At 43.5% G+C, this 18544-nt stretch overlaps 1 protein-coding gene across 1 annotated transcript in view; it reads left to right on the forward strand.

Moving 5' to 3' along the window:
* Positions 1–1147: 1147 nt before the first annotated feature.
* LOC116362712 (cAMP and cAMP-inhibited cGMP 3',5'-cyclic phosphodiesterase 10A-like) overlaps positions 1148–18544 on the forward strand; it is a 57303-nt gene continuing 39906 nt past the window's right edge. The window contains exons 1-6 of the mRNA XM_031816832.1: positions 1148–1246; positions 3223–3363; positions 6683–6844; positions 7920–7970; positions 11803–11861; positions 17375–17426. Coding sequence (XP_031672692.1) covers positions 1229–1246; positions 3223–3363; positions 6683–6844; positions 7920–7970; positions 11803–11861; positions 17375–17426 — 483 coding nt within the window. The 5' untranslated portion in view covers positions 1148–1228. The remainder of the gene's footprint in view (positions 1247–3222; positions 3364–6682; positions 6845–7919; positions 7971–11802; positions 11862–17374; positions 17427–18544) is intronic.

The following is an 18544-nucleotide window of genomic DNA, read 5'->3' on the forward strand; positions in this document are numbered from 1 at the left end:
GGAAAACATTCTATACCACCTTTACTCCACACACACAGAGACGCTAACAAAGCTCTTCCCTCGCCCTCCATTTGGCAAATCTGACCATAATTCTATCCTCCTGATTCCTGCTTACAAGCAAAAATAAAGCAGGAAGCACCAGTGACTCAGTCAATAAAAAAGTGGTCAGATGAAGCAGATGCTGAGCTACAGGACTGTTTTGCACAGACTGGAATATGTTCCGGGATTATTCTGATGGCATTGAGGAGTACACCAACATCAGTCACTGGCTTTATCAATAAGTGCATCGAGGACGTTGTCCCCACAGTAACTGTACGTACATTCCCCAACCAGAACCATGGATTACAGGCAACATCCGCACTGAGCTAAAGGGTAGAGCTTCCGCTTTCAAGGAGTTCGGGACTGTAACCCCGATGCTTATAAGAAATAGAAGCTGTTTTTCAGTCTCTGTCATATTTGGTCACATTTTACAGCATCCATAGGAGTTGGCTAGACAAACAGATCTGGGACCCAGGCTAAGCTGACACTAACCATACTGTATATTATATCATTAACAGCCTGCCCCCATAGCTAGCCATTCAATCCATCCCCATACCATTTGCCATGGTTTGGATGATGACCCATATTTCACATAGCTTAGAAGTCTTACTGGGACCATGGTGCACCATGATGCTGTGTCTACTGTGTCCAGTGACCCTGTCTGTGGCAGAGCTGTGTGTGTGTGTGTGTGTGTGTGTGTGTGTGTGTGTGTGTGTGTGTGTGTGTGTGTGTGTGTGTGTGTGTGTGTGTGTGTGCAGGCATACGTGCTGGTAGAAGACTGTGACATTGCCGCAGTGCCCTGATGATGCGTGGGGGATTGGATGTGACAGGCTGTGCACTGCTCGCCCGTGCTCCACCACGTAACACCACACACATACACACACACACACACACACACACCACTAACGCACACACACACACACACACACACATACACACACACACACACACACACACACACACACACACACACACAGGCACACACACACACTAACACACACACAGTAACACACACACACACACACCTAACACACACACACACTAACACACACACACACTAACACACCACACACAACACACGCACAGCAGATACTGTACACACACCATCTGTGGAACTACAGATGGTAACTTTTCTCTTATCTCTTGTCTTTAATCAGCGACGAAAGCAGATGGATTTGCCCTTTATTTCATGGGAGAATGTAACAATGTAAGTAAACAATATATTCTGACGAGGAGCACAGATCAACTACTCTGAGCTCCACTGATCTAGTCTAGTGAGCGATGAGTGTTAAAGCCACAATTCTTAATTAATGAAGAATTTACAATGTACTATATACAGTGCCTTGCAAAAGTATTCATCCCCCTTGGCATTTTTTCCTATTTTGTTGTATTACAACCTGGATTTTAAATGGATTTTCTATTTGGATTTCATGTAATGGACAACACAAAATAGTCCACATTGTTGAAGTAAAATGAAAAAAAATAACTTGTTTACCTTTTTTAAAACTTTTCTTTTTTACAAAAACATGAGAAGTGGTGCGTGCATATGTATTCACCCCCTTTGCTATGAAGCCCCTAAATAAGATCTGGTGCAAATTATTACCTTCAGAAGTCACATAATTAATTTGATAATGCCCACCTGTGTGCAATCTAAGTGTTACATGATCTGTCACATGATCTCAGTATATATACACCTGTTCTGAAAGGCCCCAGAGTCTGCAACACCACCAAGCAAACGGCACCATGATGACCAAGGAGCTCTCTAAACAGGTCAGGGAGCAAGTTGTGGAGAAGTACAGATCAGGGTTGGGTTATAAAAAAATATCTGAAACTTTGAACATCCCATTGAGCACCTTTAAATCCATTATTAAAAATGGAAAGAATATAGCATCACAACAACCTACCAAAACTCACAGAACAGGCAGGAGGGCATTAATCAGAGAGGCAACAAAGAGACCAAAGATAACTCTGAAGGAGCTGCAAAGCTCCACAGCGGAGATTGGAGTACCTGTCCATAGGACCACTTTAAGCCGTACACTACACAGAGCTGGGCTTTACGGAAGAGTGGCCAGAAAAATAAATAATAATAAGTGTGTTTGCCAAAAGGCATATGGGAAACTCCTCAAACATATGGAAGAAGGTACTCTGGTCAGATGAGACGAAAATGTAGCTTTTTGTGCCGTCTGGCACAAACCCAACACCTCTCATCACCCCGAGAACACCACCATGGTGGTGGCAGCATCATGCTGTGGGGATGTCTTCATCAGCAGGGACTGGGAAACTGGTCAGAATTGAAGGAATGATGAATGGCGCTAATTACAGGGAAATTATTGAGGGAAACCTGTTTCAGTCTTCCAGAGATTTGAGACTGGGACAGAGGTCCACCTTCCAGCAGGACAATGACCCTAAGCCATACTGCTAAAGCAACACTCGAGTGGTTAAAGGGGGAAACAATTAAATGTCTTGGAATGACCTAGTCAAAAGCCCAGACCTCAGTCCAAATGAGAATCTGTGATATGACCTAAAGATTGCTGTACACCAGCAGAACCCATCCAACTTGAAGGAGCTGGAGCAGTTTTGCCTTGAAGAATGGGTAAAAATCCCAGTGGCTAAATGTGCCAAGCTTATAGAGACATACCCCAAGACACTTGCAGCTGTAATTAGGTGGCTCTACAAAGTATTGACTTTGAGGGGGGTGAATAGTTATGCATGCTCAAGTTTCCAGTTTTTTTGTCTTATTTCTTGTTTGTTTCACAATAAAAAAAATATTTTGCAATCTTCAAAGTGGTAGGCATGTTGTGTAAATCAAATGATTTAAACCTCCCCAAAAATATATTTTAAGTCCAGGTTGTAAGGCAACACAATAGGAAAAATGCCAAGGGGGGTGAATACTTTCGCAAGCGACTGTATCCTCAATAATAAATGTGTGTACATTATTAATTTAAATGAAAATATTGCAGATTGCACCTTTTAAGTGAGTCATTGAGTGTATCCCGTATCTCATCTCAGAGTTTGTGTTAGTTAATCTGTTAATGACTAGCATGATGTAGTGTATAGAAAGTGGTTGAGTGTCTCTCTGGTCCTTCCTGATTGAGTGTGTCCCATGTTCATCTCTCTCTCTCTATGGTCCTTCCTGATTGAGTGTGTCCCATGTTCATCTCTCTCTCTCTGGTCTCTCGTCAGAGTGTGTGTTTGTTTAAACCAACGGTGGCTGAGGACGGTCCTCCCACCCTCATCCCAGCTGGCCCGGTCACATTTGGGACCACCATCGCCACACACGTGGCCACAACACGCCAAACTCTGCTAGTAAAGGACATCACAGGGGTGAGATTTAACATATTATAAATATAACCCTAACCCAAACACCCTGACCCAAAACCCCTAACCCAAACATCCTAACCCAAACACCCTAACCCAAACACCCTAACCCAAACACCCCTAACCCAAACACTCTAACTCAAAACCCCTAACCCAAACATCCTAACCCAAAACCCCTAACCCAAACATCCTAACCCAAACACCCTAACCCAAACACCCTAACCCAAACATCCTAACCCAAACACCCTAACCCCAAACACCCTAACCCAAACACCCTAACCCAAACACCCTAACCCTAAACACTAACCCCAACCCAAACACCCTAACCCAAACACCCTAAACCAAACACCCTAACCCAAAACCCCTAACCCAAACATCCTAACCCAAACACCCTAACCCAAACACCCTAACCCAAACACCCTAACCCAAAACCCCTAACCCAACATCCTAACCCAAACATCCTAACCCAAACACCCTAACCCAAACACCCTAACCCAAACACCCTAACCCAAACACCCTAACCCAAACACCCTAACCCAAACACCCTAACCCAAAACCCCTAACCCAAACACTCTAACCCCAAACATCCTAACCCAAACACCCTAACCCAAACACCCTAACCCAAACACCCTAACCCAAACACCCTAACCCAAACATCCTAACCCAACACCCTAACCCAAACACCCTAACCCAAACACCCTAACCCAAACACCCTAACCCAAACACCCTAACCCAAACCCCCTACCCAAACACCCTAACCCTAACCCAACACCCTAACCCAAACACCCTAACCCAAACACCCTAACCCAAACACCAAAACACACCTAACCCAAAACCCCTAACCCAAAACACCCTAACCCAAACACCCTAACCCCAAACACCCTAACCCAAACACTCTAACCCAAACACCCTAACCCAAACACCCTAACCCAAACACCCTAACCCAAACACCCTAACCCAAACACTCTAACCCCAAACACCCTAACCCAAACACTCTAACCCAAACACCCTAACCCAAACACCCTAACCCCAAAACACCCTAACCCAAACAACCTCACCCAACACCTAACCCAAACACCCTAACCCAAACACCCTAACCCAAACACCCCTAACCCAAACATCCTAACCCAAACACCCTAACCCAAACACCCTAACCCAAACACCCTAACCCAAAACCCTAACCCAAACATCCTAACCCAAACATCCTAACCCAAACACCCTAACCCAAACACCCTAACCCAAACACCCTAACCCAAACACCCCTAACCCAAACACCCTAACCCAAACCCCCTAACCCAAACCACTCTAACCCAAACATCCTAACCCAAACACCCTAACCCAAACACCCTAACCCAAACACCCTAACCCAAACACCCTAACCCAAACATCCTAACCCAAACACCCTAACCCAAACACCCTAACCCAAACACCCTAACCCAAACACCCCTAACCCAAACCCCCTATACCCCAAACACCCTAACCCTAACCCAAACACCCTAACCCAAACACCCTAACCCAAACACCCTAACCCAAACACCCTAACCCAAACACCCTAACCCAAACACCCTAACCCAAAACCCCTAACCCAAACACCCTAACCCAAACACCCTAACCCAAACACCCTAACCCAAACACTCTAACCCAAACACCCTAACCCAAACACCCTAACCCAAACACACTAACCCAAACACTCTAACCCAAAACACCCTAACCCAAACACTCTAACCCAAACACCCTAACCCAAACACCCTAACCCAAACACCCTAACCCAAACAACCTAACCCAACCAAACACCCTAACCCAAACACCCTAACCCAAACACCCTAACCCAACACTCTAACCCAAACACCCTAACCCAACACCCTAACCCAAACACCTAACCCAAACACCCTAACCCAAACACCTAACCCAAACAACCTAAACCCAAACACCCTAACCCAAAACACCCTAACCCAAACACCCTAACCCAAACACCCTAACCCTAATGCACCCTAAACCAAAAACCCTAACCCAAACACCCTAACCCAAACACCCTAACCCAAACATCCTAACCCAAACACCCTAACCCAAAACACCCTAACCCAAACACCCTAACCCAAACACCCTAACCCAAACATCCTACCCCAAACACCCTAACCCTAACCCCTAACCCAACACCCTAACCCAAACCCTCTAACCCAAACACTCTACCCAAACACCCTAACCCAAACACCCTAACCCAAACACCCTAACCCAAAACACCCTACCCCCCTAACCCAAACACCCTAACCCAAACACCCTAACCCAAACACCCTAAACCCTAACCCAAACACCCTAACCCAAACACCCTAACCCCAAACACCCTAACCCTAACCCAAACACCCTAACCCAAACACCCTAACCCAAACACCCTAACCCAAACACCCTAACCCTAACACCCTAACCCAAACAGCCTAACCCAAACACCCTAACCCAAACACCCTAACCCTAACACCCTAACCCAAACACCCTAACCCAAACACCCTAACCCAAACACCCTAACCCAAACACCCTAACCCAAACATCCTAACCCAAACACCCTAACCCAAACACCCCTAACCCAAACACCCTAACCCAAACACCCTAACCCAAACACCCTAACCCAAACCCCTGACCCAAACACCCTAACCCAAACACCCTAACCCAAACACCCTAACCCCAAACACCCTAACCCAAACACCCTAACCCTAACACCCTAACCCAAACACCCTAACCCAAACCCCCTAACCCAAACCCCCTAACCCAAACACTCTAACCCAAACACCCTAACCCAAACCCCCTAACCCAAACACCCTAACCCAAACACCCTAACCCAAACACCCTAACCCAAACACCCTAACCCAAACATCCTAACCCAAACACCCTAACCCTAACACCCTAACCCAAACACCCTAACCCAAACACCCTAACCCAAACACCCTAACCCTAACCCAAACACCCTAACCCAAACACCCTAACCCAAACACCCTAACCCAAACACTCTAACCCAAACACCCTAACCCAAACACCCTAACCCAAACACCATAACCCAAACACCCTAACCCAAACACCCTAACCCAAACACCCTAACCCAAAACAGTTCCAAAGTACTTGGTTATATTTCAAATGCTTTGACCTCATAACCTCTGACCTCTGTGTGTGATGTTATTCAGGGGTTCAGACTCATGTTCACCCTGTCTTTTACCTTCTCATCCTCACCACCCTTAACCCTTGACCCTTGACCCCTGACCTTTAGATTCTAAACTCTCTCTCTCTCTCGGTCTCTCTCTCTGTCTCTCTCTCTGTCTCTCTCTCTCTCTCTCTCCAGGACCAGCGTTTCCCAGAAGGCACTGGTCAGGACTTAGACTCAGGGATTCATGTTCACTCTGTCCTGTGCCTCCCCATCGTCACGGCCATCGGTGACCTCATAGCTATCCTGGAGCTGCATCGGCACTGGGGCAACGAGCCCTTCAATACCAGCAACCAGGAGGTACATGCACGCATGAACACAGACACACTAACACAAACACACGCAGGCATACACGCACGGACACAAACACACACACACACACACACACCAAGCCTGTCTGTGTAAACAGAGCGTATGACTGTCGAGGGCAATGCCTTCCTGTAAAGGATATAGGAGATCATAAAGAAAGAAGCAGGGAGCCCCTTAAGATCAGACCGAGGTTTTTGTAAGGTAGCCTAGTGGTTAGAAAGTTGAGCCAGTAACCAAAAGGTTGCTGGTTCGAATCCCCGAGCCGACGAGGTAAAAATCTGTCGTTCTGCCCCTGAGCAAGGCTGTTAACCCACTGTTCCCCGGGTGCTGAAGACGTGGATGTCGATTAAGGCATCCCCCTCCCCTGCAACTCTCTGATTCAGAGGGTTAAATGCAGAAGACACATTTCAGTTGAATGCATTCAGTTGTACAACTGACTAGGTATCCCCTCTTTCCATTAGTTCATAAGGAGAGCAGCAGTTAGTCCCTGAAGACTCTGCTATTCGCTCCTAATGAGCCAATCAGAGACGTGTATAGATGGCAGGAACTGAGGGGTTAAATAGTTAGATTACCCAGTGGGACAAGATGGTTGTAATAACGTTATAAGAACGTCAACGTATTCTCGTTGTGTTGACGTCTTTTCAACCAGTTTTTCTCTACTGGGATATTACGTTACAGGCATTATTCAGAGAGGGCATTAGGTTGGATAAACATACAGGATGAGGAAACACTGAGAATGCTATTTATATGCTGACCGTTACGCATATTCATGTGATAGTTTATTTATTAATATACCCATAAAGCAAACGGTCAAATTTAAAAACATCTTTACCCTTTTTTTTCCTTCTTGCTTCTAGATTTTTGTACTTTTTATTTTAATTATTATTATTATTGTAAAAAAAAAAGCTAAATGTTGATGATGCTATGTGTTTTTAATCTATCTTCCCAGGGACTACAGATGAAAACTAGCCAGCTGGCTAAATCACATTTACAGAACTGTTCATTGATGTGCATTGTCCCTTTTCAAATAAATAATATTTTCTTTTCTTTTCTTTTTTTTTTTAAGGTTGCGACGGCGTGTTTAGCATGGGCATCTGTAGCTATTCACCAAGTACAGGTCAGCATTGGATTATTGAATGTGTTTTTTTTTCTCCATCAGACAGTTAAAGAAATGTTTTCGTATGTGATGTCTCAGGTGTATTTGGTTACCAATGCTTTAATAATACTGTTGATAAATGCCTGGGGGCACACTGTTGATAAATGCCTGGGAACACACTGTTGATAAATGCCTGGGGACACACTGTTGATAAATGCCTGGGGACACACTGTTGATAAATGCCTGGGGACACACTGTTGATAAATGCCTGGGGACACACTGTTGATAAATGCCTGGGAACACACTGTTGATAAATGCCTGGGGACACACTGTTGATAAATGCCTGGGAACACACTGTTGATAAATGCCTGGGAACACACTGTTGATAAATGCCTGGTAACACACTGTTGATAAATGCCTGGGGACACACTGTTGATAAATGCCTGGTAACACACTGTTGATAAATGCCTGGGAACACACTGTTGATAAATGCCTGGGGACACACTGTTGATAAATGCCTGGGAACACACTGTTGATAAATGCCTGGGAACACACTGTTGATAAATGCCTGGGAACACACTGTTGATAAATGCCTGATAACACACTGTTTATAAATGCCTGGGAACACACTGTTGATAAATGCCTGATAACACACTGTTGATAAATGCCTGATAACACACTGTTGATAAATGCCTGGGAACACACTGTTGATAAATGCCTGGTAACACACTGTTGATAAATGCCTGGGGACACACTGTTGATAAATGCCTGGTAACACACTGTTGATAAATGCCTGGTAACACACTGTTGATAAATGCCTGGGGACACACTGTTGATAAATGCCTGGTAACACACTGTTGATAAATGCCTGGGAACACACTGTTGATAAATGCCTGGGAACACACTGTTGATAAATGCCTGGTAACACACTGTTGATAAATGCCTGGTAACACACTGTTGATAAATGCCTGGGAACACACTGTTGATAAATGCCTGGGAACACACTGTTGATAAATGCCTGGGAACACACTGTTGATAAATGCCTGGGGACACACTGTTGATAAATGCCTGGGAACACACTGTTGATAAATGCCTGGGGACACACTGTTGATAAATGCTTGATAAAACACTGTTGATAAATGCCTGGGGACACACTGTTGATAAATGCCTGGGAACACACTGTTGATAAATGCCTGGGAACACACTGTTGATAAATGCTTGATAACACACTGTTGATAAATGCCTGGGAACACACTGTTGATAAATGCCTGGGAACACACTTTTGATAAATGCCTGGTAACACACTGTTGATAAATGCCTGGTAACACACTGTTGATAAATGCCTGGGGACACACTGTTGATAAATGCCTGGGAACACACTGTTGATAAATGCCTGGGAACACACTGTTGATAAATGCCTGGGAACACACTGTTGATAAATGCCTGGGAACACACTGTTGATAAATGCCTGGGAACACACTGTTGATAAATGCCTGGGAACACACTGTTGATAAATGCCTGATAACACACTGTTGATAAATGCCTGGGGACACACTGTTGATAAATGCCTGGGAACACACTGTTGATAAATGCCTGGGGACACACTGTTGATAAATGCCTGGTAACACACTGTTGATAAATGCCTGGGGGCACACTGTTGATAAATGCCTGGGAACACACTGTTGATAAATGCCTGATAACACACTGTTGATAAATGCCTGGGGACACACTGTTGATAAATGCCTGGGGACACACTGTTGATAAATGCCTGGGAACACACTGTTGATAAATGCCTGGGAACACACTGTTGATAAATGCCTGGGAACACACTGTTGATAAATGCTTGATAACACACTGTTGATAAATGCCTGGGAACACACTGTTGATAAATGCCTGGGAACACACTGTTGATAAATGCCTGGGAACACACTGTTGATAAATGCCTGGGAACACACTGTTGATAAATGCCTGGTAACACACTGTTGATAAATGCCTGGTAACACACTGTTGATAAATGCCTGGGAACACACTGTTGATAAATGCCTGGGAACACACTGTTGATAAATGCCTGGGAACACACTGTTGATAAATGCCTGGTAACACACTGTTGATAAATGCCTGGGAACACACTGTTGATAAATGCCTGGGGACACACTGTTGATAAATGCTTGATAAAACACTGTTGATAAATGCCTGGGGACACACTGTTGATAAATGCCTGGGAACACACTGTTGATAAATGCCTGGGAACACACTGTTGATAAATGCCTGGTAACACACTGTTGATAAATGCCTGGTAACACACTGTTGATAAATGCCTGGGAACACACTGTTGATAAATGCCTGGGGACACACTGTTGATAAATGCTTGATAAAACACTGTTGATAAATGCCTGGGGACACACTGTTGATAAATGCCTGGGGACACACTGTTGATAAATGCCTGGGAACACACTGTTGATAAATGCCTGGGGACACACTGTTGATAAATGCCTGGGAACACACTGTTGATAAATGCCTGGGAACACACTGTTGATAAATGCTTGATAACACACTGTTGATAAATGCTTGATAACACACTGTTGATAAATGCCTGGGAACACACTGTTGATAAATGCCTGGGGACACACTGTTGATAAATGCTTGATAAAACACTGTTGATAAATGCCTGGGGACACACTGTTGATAAATGCCTGGGAACACACTGTTGATAAATGCCTGGGAACACACTGTTGATAAATGCTTGATAACACACTGTTGATAAATGCCTGGGAACACACTGTTGATAAATGCCTGGGAACACACTGTTGATAAATGCCTGGGAACACACTTTTGATAAATGCCTGGTAACACACTGTTGATAAATGCCTGGTAACACACTGTTGATAAATGCCTGGGAACACACTGTTGATAAATGCCTGGGGACACACTGTTGATAAATGCTTGATAAAACACTGTTGATAAATGCCTGGGGACACACTGTTGATAAATGCCTGGGGACACACTGTTGATAAATGCCTGGGAACACACTGTTGATAAATGCTTGATAACACACTCTTGATAAATGATTGATAAAACACTCTTGATAAATTATTGATTAACACTCTTGATTAATGCTTGATAACACACTCTTGATAAATGATTGATAAAACACTCTTGATAAATTATTGATTAACACTCTTGATTAATGCTTGATAACACACTCTTGATTAATGCTTTAAAACACACTCTTGATAAATGCTTGATAACACACTCTTGATTAATGCTTGATAAGTAGCACGTGGTCATTGGGATAGGGTCTGGGATTGGTCTGGGATAGGGTCTGGGATTGGGTTGTGTCTGCTGTGAACATTATAACCTACTGTTGTGTTTCAACACTTCATCGGCTCAAATAACGCTCATAGTACAATTGCACATGTACGTTTGTCCGGGGTTGTGTTCTCATGATGGTGTTTGTGTGAAGCAGAACTCCCCTGTGACTGGGTAGGTCTCAGTCTAATCAACCCTAAAGCCTTTTTACACTTGACCCCCAAGGGCCGTCATTATGGCGTGTAAAGAGCCTTGTGGTTTGTACCTACGTGAAAAGTACAGTGTCCCAACGCATCCTGGGTCACAGTGGGTTTCTCTCGCGTTTCTGTCCGTTCACAAATAGACCATTTTGTTACAGCAGTCTGCACAAAGGTGTTTCTCTCTCTCCCGCTCTGTCTCTCCCTCTCCCTCTTTCTCTCCCCCACACCCCTCTCGCTCTCGCTGTAATCCTGCTGTTGACACTTAAACAAAGTGCTAACTAACTGTTAGCATGACATCGTTGACGTTAGTTTGAACATCTGACGTGTTGTTTTTGTATCCCCAGGTGTGCAGAGGCCTCGCCAAACAGACGGAGCTCAATGACTTCCTGCTAGAAGTGTCAAAGTAAGGTTGTCTCAATGACTTTCTACTAGAAATGTGACACTTCTGTCTTGTAGCACATATACTGATGTTGGATTTTAACTTGATCATTCTTTTTGTCGCGGAGAACTTTCCTGGGGGGGGGGGTGGCAGTTGACTAGGTTTTAACTCCATCCCTGTTCCTGGAGATACCCTCCTGTAGGTTTTAACTCCATCCCTGTTCCTGGAGAGATACCCTCCTGTAGGTTTTAACTCCAACCCTGTTCCTGGAGAAGTACCCTCCTGTAGGTTTTAATTCCATCCCTGTTCCTGGAGAGATACCCTCCTGTAAGTTTTAACTCCAACCTTGTTCCTGGAGAGATACCCTCCTGTAGGTTTTAACTCCAACCTTGTTCCTGGAGAGATACCCTCCTGTAGGTTTTAACTCCAACCTTGTTCCTGGAGAGATACCCTCCTGTAGGTTTTAACTCCAACCTTGTTCCTGGAGAGATACCATCCTGTAGATTTTAACTCTGTCGGGACCACCATTGTTATCCTTTATTTAACAAGGCAAGTCAGTTAAGAACAAAGTCTTATTTACAATGAAGGCCTCCACGGGCCCAACCCGGACGACGCTGGGCCAATTGTGCGCTGGCCTATGGGACCCCCAATCACAGCCAGTTGCGATACATCCTGGATTCGAACCAAGGTGACTGTAGTGACACCTCAAGCACTGAGATGCAGTGCCTTAGACCGCTGCGCCACTCGGGAGCTATTGGACAGGTATAAAGTGTAAAAAATAAATTGCTGTTTGGGTCATGGGGTGGGGGCGTTCCAATGAGTTGGGTCATGGGGTGGGGGCGTTCCAATGAGTTGGGTCATGGGGTGGGGGCGTTCCAATGAGTTGGGTCATGGGGTGGGGGCGTTCCAATGAGTTGGGTCATGGGGTGGGGGCGTTCCAAGGAGTTGGGTCATGGGGTGGGGGCGTTCCAATGAGTTGGGTCATGGGGTGGGGGCGTTCCAATGAGTTGGGTCATGGGGTGGGGGCATTCCAATGAGTTGGACCATGGGGTGGGGGCATTCCAATGAGTTGGGTCATGGGGTGGGGACGTTCCAATGAGTTGTGTCATGGGGTGGGGGCATTCCAATGAGTTGGGTCATGGGGTGGGGGCGTTCCAATGAGTTGGGTCATGGGGTGGGGGCATTCCAATGAGTTGGGTCATGGGGTGGGGGCGTTCCAATGAGTTGGGTCATGGGGTGGGGGCGTTCCAATGAGTTGGGTCATGGGGTGGGGGCGTTCCAATGAGTTGGGTCCAGGCCTGTTGGAACCCAATCTGTAGTATTTATACCCAGCTTAAGGTACAATGTAGGTACGGTACTGTTTTGTATAGCCTACAAACACTGCTTCCAGCTGCCCCCTTGATTGTGAATATTTAATATTCATTCAAATCCTCCTACTGGGGGATTATTTTCCTCCTGCGATAAAATGGGTCAAATCAATCATCTATACCCTTATCAATCATCTATACCCTTATCAATCATCTATCAATCATCTATACCCTTATTAATCATCTATCAATCATCTATACCCTTATTAATCATCAATACCCTTATCAATCATCTATCAATCATCTATACCCTTATTAATCATCAATACCCTTATCAATCATCAATACCCTTATCAATCATCTATCAATCATCTATACCCTTATTAATCATCTATCAATCATCTATACCCTTATTAATCATCAATACCCTTATCAATCATCAATACCCTTATCAATCATCTATACCCTTATCAATCATCTATCAATCATCTATACCCTTATTAATCATCAATACCCTTATCAATCATCAATACCCTTATCAATAATCTATACCCTTATCAATCATCTATACCCTTATCAATCATCTATCAATCATCTATACCCTTATTAATCATCAATACCCTTATCAATCATCTATCAATCATCTATACCCTTATCAATCATCTATCAATCATCAATACCCGTATCAATCATCTATACCCTTATCAATCATACCCTTATCAATCATCAATACCCTTATTAATCATCTATCAATCATCTATACCCTTATTAATCATCAATACCCTTATCAATCATCAATACCCTTATCGATCATCTATACCCTTATCAATCATCTATACCCTTATCAATCATCTATCAATCATCTATACCCTTATCAATCATCAATACCCTTATCAATCATTTTTATTTTATTTCACCTTTATTTAACCAGGTAGGCTAGTTGAGAATAAGTTCTCATTTGCAACTGCGACCTGGCCAAGATAAAGCACAGCAGTGTGAACAGACAACACAGAGTTACACATGGAGTAAACAATTAACAAGTCAATAACACAGTAGAAAAAAAGGGGAGTCTATATACAGTGTGCAAAAGGCATGAGGAGGTAGGCAAATAATTACAATTTTGCAGATTAACACTGGAGTGATGATCAAGTGGTCATGTACAGGTAGAGATATTGGTGTGCAAAAGAGCAGAAAAGTAAATAAATAAAAACAGTATGGGGATGAGGTAGGTAAAAATGGGTGGGCTATTTACCGATAGTACAGCTGCAGCGATCGGTTAGCTGCTCAGATAGCAGATGTTTGAAGTTAGTGAGGGAGATAAAAGTCTCCAACTTCAGCGATTTTTGCAATTCGTTCCAGTCACAGGCAGCAGAGAACTGGAACGAAAGGCGGCCAAATGAGGTGTAGGCTTTAGGGATGATCAGTGAGATACACCTGCTGGAGCGCGTGCTACAGATGGGTGTTGCCATCGTGACCAGTGAACTGAGATAAGGCGGAGCTTTACCTAGCATGGACTTGTAGATGACCTGGAGCCAGTGGGTCTGGCGACGAATATGTATCGAGGGCCAGCCGACTAGAGCATACAAGTCGCAGTGGTAGGTGGTATAAGGTGCTTTAGTGACAAAATGGATGGCACTGTGATAAACTGCATCCAGTTTGCTGAGTAGAGTGTTGGAAGCAATTTTGTAGATGACATCGCCAAAGTCGAGGATCGGTAGGATAGTCAGTTTTACTAGGGTAAGTTTGGCGGCGTGAGTGAAAGAGGCTTTGTTGCGGAATAGAAAGCCGACTCTAGATTTGATTTTCGATTGGAGATGTTTGATATGAGTCTGGAAGGAGAGTTTATAGTCTAGCCAGACACCTAGGTACTTATAGATGTCCACATATTCAAGGTCGGAACCATCCAGGGTGGTGATGCTGGTCAGGCGTGCGGGTGCAGGCAGCGAACGGTTGAAAAGCATTTTGTTTTACTAGCGTTTAAGAGCAGTTGGAGGCCACGGAAGGAGTGTTGTGTGGCATTGAAGCTCGTTTGGAGGTTAGATAGCACAGTGTCCAAGGACGGGCCAGAAGTATATAGAAGGGTGTCGTCTGCGTAGAGGTGGATCAGGGAATCGCCCGCAGCAAGAGCAACATCATTGATATATACAGAGAAAAGAGTCGGCCCGAGGATGGAACCCTGTGGCACCCCCATAGAGACTGCCAGAGGACCGGACAGCATGCCCTCCGATTTGACACACTGAACTCTGTCTGCAAAGTAATTGGTGAACCAGGCAAGTCAGTCATCCGAAAAACCGAGGCTACTGAGTCTGCCGATAAGAATATGGTGATTGACAGAGTCGAAAGCCTTGGCAAGGTCGATGAAGATGGCTGCACAGTACTGTCTTTTATCGATGGCGGTTATGATATCGTTTAGTACCTTGAGCGTGGCTGAGGTGCACCCGTGACCGGCTCGGAAACCAGATTGCACAGCGGAGAAGGTACGGTGGGATTCGAGATGTTCAGTGACCTGTTTGTTGACTTGGCTTTCGAAGACCATAGATAGGCAGGGCAGGATGGATATAGGTCTCTAACAGTTTGTGTCCAGGGTGTCTCCCCCTTTGAAGAGGGGGATGACTGCGGCAGCTTTCCAATCCTTGGGGATCTCAGACGATATGAAAGAGAGGTTGAACAGGCTGATAATAGGGGTTGCAACAATGGCGGCGGATAGTTTCAGAAATAGAGGGTCCAGATTGTCAAGCCCAGCTGATTTGTACGGGTCCAGGTTTTGCAGCTCTTTCAGAACATCTGCTATCTGGATTTGGGTAAAGGAGAACCTGGAGAGGCTTGGGCGAGTAGCTGCGGGGGGGGGGGGGGGGGGCGGAGCTGTTGGCCGAGGTTGGAGTAGCCAGGCGGAAGGCATGGCCAGCCGTTGAGAAATGCTTGCTGAAGTTTTCAATCAATCAACAGTTCGAACTGTTTGGGTATGGACTTGGAAAGTATGGGTATGGACTTGGAAAGTATTACTTTGCAGGCTATCTCTGCAGTAGACTGCAACTCCTCCCCCTTTGGCAGTTCTATCTTGACGGAAAATGTTATAGTTGGGTATGGAAATCTCAGAATTTTTGGTGGCCTTCCTGAGCCAAGATTCAGACACGGCAAGGACATCAGGGTTAGCAGAGTGTGCTAAAGCAGTGAGTAAAACAAACTTAGGGAGGAGGCTTCTGATGTTGACATGCACGAAAAATACCCTTATCACTCATCTATACCCTTATCAATCATCTATACCCTTATCAATCATACCCTTATCAATCATCATTACCCTTTTCAATCATACCCTTATCAATCATCAATACCCTTATCAATCATCTATACCCTTATCAATCATCAATACCCTTATCAATCATCTATACCCTTATCAATAATCTATACCCTTATCAATAATCTATACTCTTATCAATCATCTATACCCTTATCAATCATCAATACCCTATCAATCATCAATACCCTTATCAATCATCAATACCCTTATCAATCATCTATACCCTTATCAATCATCTATACCCTTATCAATCATACCCTTATCAATCATCATACCCTTATCAATCATCAATACCCTTATCAATCATCTATACCCTTATCAATCATCTATACCCTTATCAATAATTTATACCCTTATCAATCATCTATACCCTTATCAATCATCTATACCCTTATCAATCACCATTACACTTACCCTTATCAATCATCTATACCCTTATCAATCATCATTACCCTTATCAATCATCATTACCCTTATCAATCATCTATACCCTTATCAATCATCATTACCCTTATCAATCATCAATACCCGTATCAATAATCTATACCCTCATCAATCGATCAATCATCATTACCCTTATCAATAATCTATACCCTCATCAATCTATCAATCATCATTACCCTTATCAATCATCATTACCCTTATCAATCATCATTACCCTTATCAATCATCATTGCCCTTATCAATCATCATTACCCTTATCAATCATCATTACCCTTATCAATCATCATTACCCTTATCATCATTACCCTTATCAATCATCATTACCCTTATCAATCATCATTACCCTTATCAATCATCAATACCCTTATCAATAATCTATACCCTCATCAATCTATCAATCATCATTACCCTTATCAATAATCTATACCCTCATCAATCTATCAATCATCATTACCCTTAGTTTATCATTCTCTCTCTTTCTCCAACAGAACGTACTTTGACAACATTGTGGCAATAGATTCTCTACTTGAACATATAATGGTACGTTGTTGTTTGTTTGTTTGTTTGTTTGTTTGTTTGTCTATTTCGTATTTAGTCTATTTTGTGTTTTTCTATTTGTTTGTGATGTCTGCTATTTCAGGGAAGGGACTTCTTCTTCTTCTACCACTACCACGAATGTCTGGCCCAAGTCCATGATGGTTGTCTAGAATGTGTATGAGGACCACAGTGGATGTGTGTCGTGTTGTGGTGACATACTGTACTGCGTACTGTGTATTGTATTGTCATGTGCCACTGGTGTCGCCTCAGTTCATATGTCTCATATCCTGTTTTTGATTGCCGTTTTTTACCTGACAATTTATGTAACTTCAACTTGTATAGCCTTGCTAACGTGCACTTTTTAAAATACCTTTCTGAATCGATTTATGATTACGCCGAACCCTGGAGCGAATCAGGTAACACTTTACAATAATGTTTCATTTGTAAATGGTTTATAACGGGTTTGTAATTATGTTATTAACGGTTATTTTATCATTTGTAAATGCAAAACAAAGGTAAAATAAATAAAATTATAAACCATTTAATATATGGGTTATGATAAATATGTCAAACTAGTTCCATAGTCAGTCAGTTGCTTGCCAAATAGTGAGCTACTATTTACCTGCAGCTATTAAGCATTAATAAATGCACTTAGAAATGCGTATAATATTGAACACTTAAATGCATAGTTAAACAATTGTTATTTTCTCACTTTTGGGTGTGATGAATTGCTCTGTACCAGATGCAGAAATGGTTTGTTTTCAGACCAACTCCCATGATGCCCCACGTTTGAAACCCAGATGATGCATTGGTACACTTATTTATTCCAGGAATAAAGGCCTCATCTGAAGATCTCAAGTCATATTATTGGTTCTGGAAGTTTTGCTGAATGATTTAGCAGGCTGCTCAACTAGCTAAGTACCTAGCTAGCTAATGTTAGGTAGCACCTCTGTCCTAGTTAGCTAGTAAACTTTAGGTAAAAGTTCAAATGTATTTTTTTTATATAGAAACTCTGCTATACGATTTAGCACAAGATACTCCAGTGTACGAATCAATGCTGGAGACGAGAAGCAAGTACAGGGAGTGAACATTTAATGATATATCTGGACATGGGACAGGAA

Source organism: Oncorhynchus kisutch, unplaced genomic scaffold (genome assembly GCF_002021735.2).
Source record: "Oncorhynchus kisutch isolate 150728-3 unplaced genomic scaffold, Okis_V2 scaffold878, whole genome shotgun sequence".
NCBI classification, from domain to species: Eukaryota; Metazoa; Chordata; class Actinopteri; order Salmoniformes; family Salmonidae; genus Oncorhynchus; species Oncorhynchus kisutch.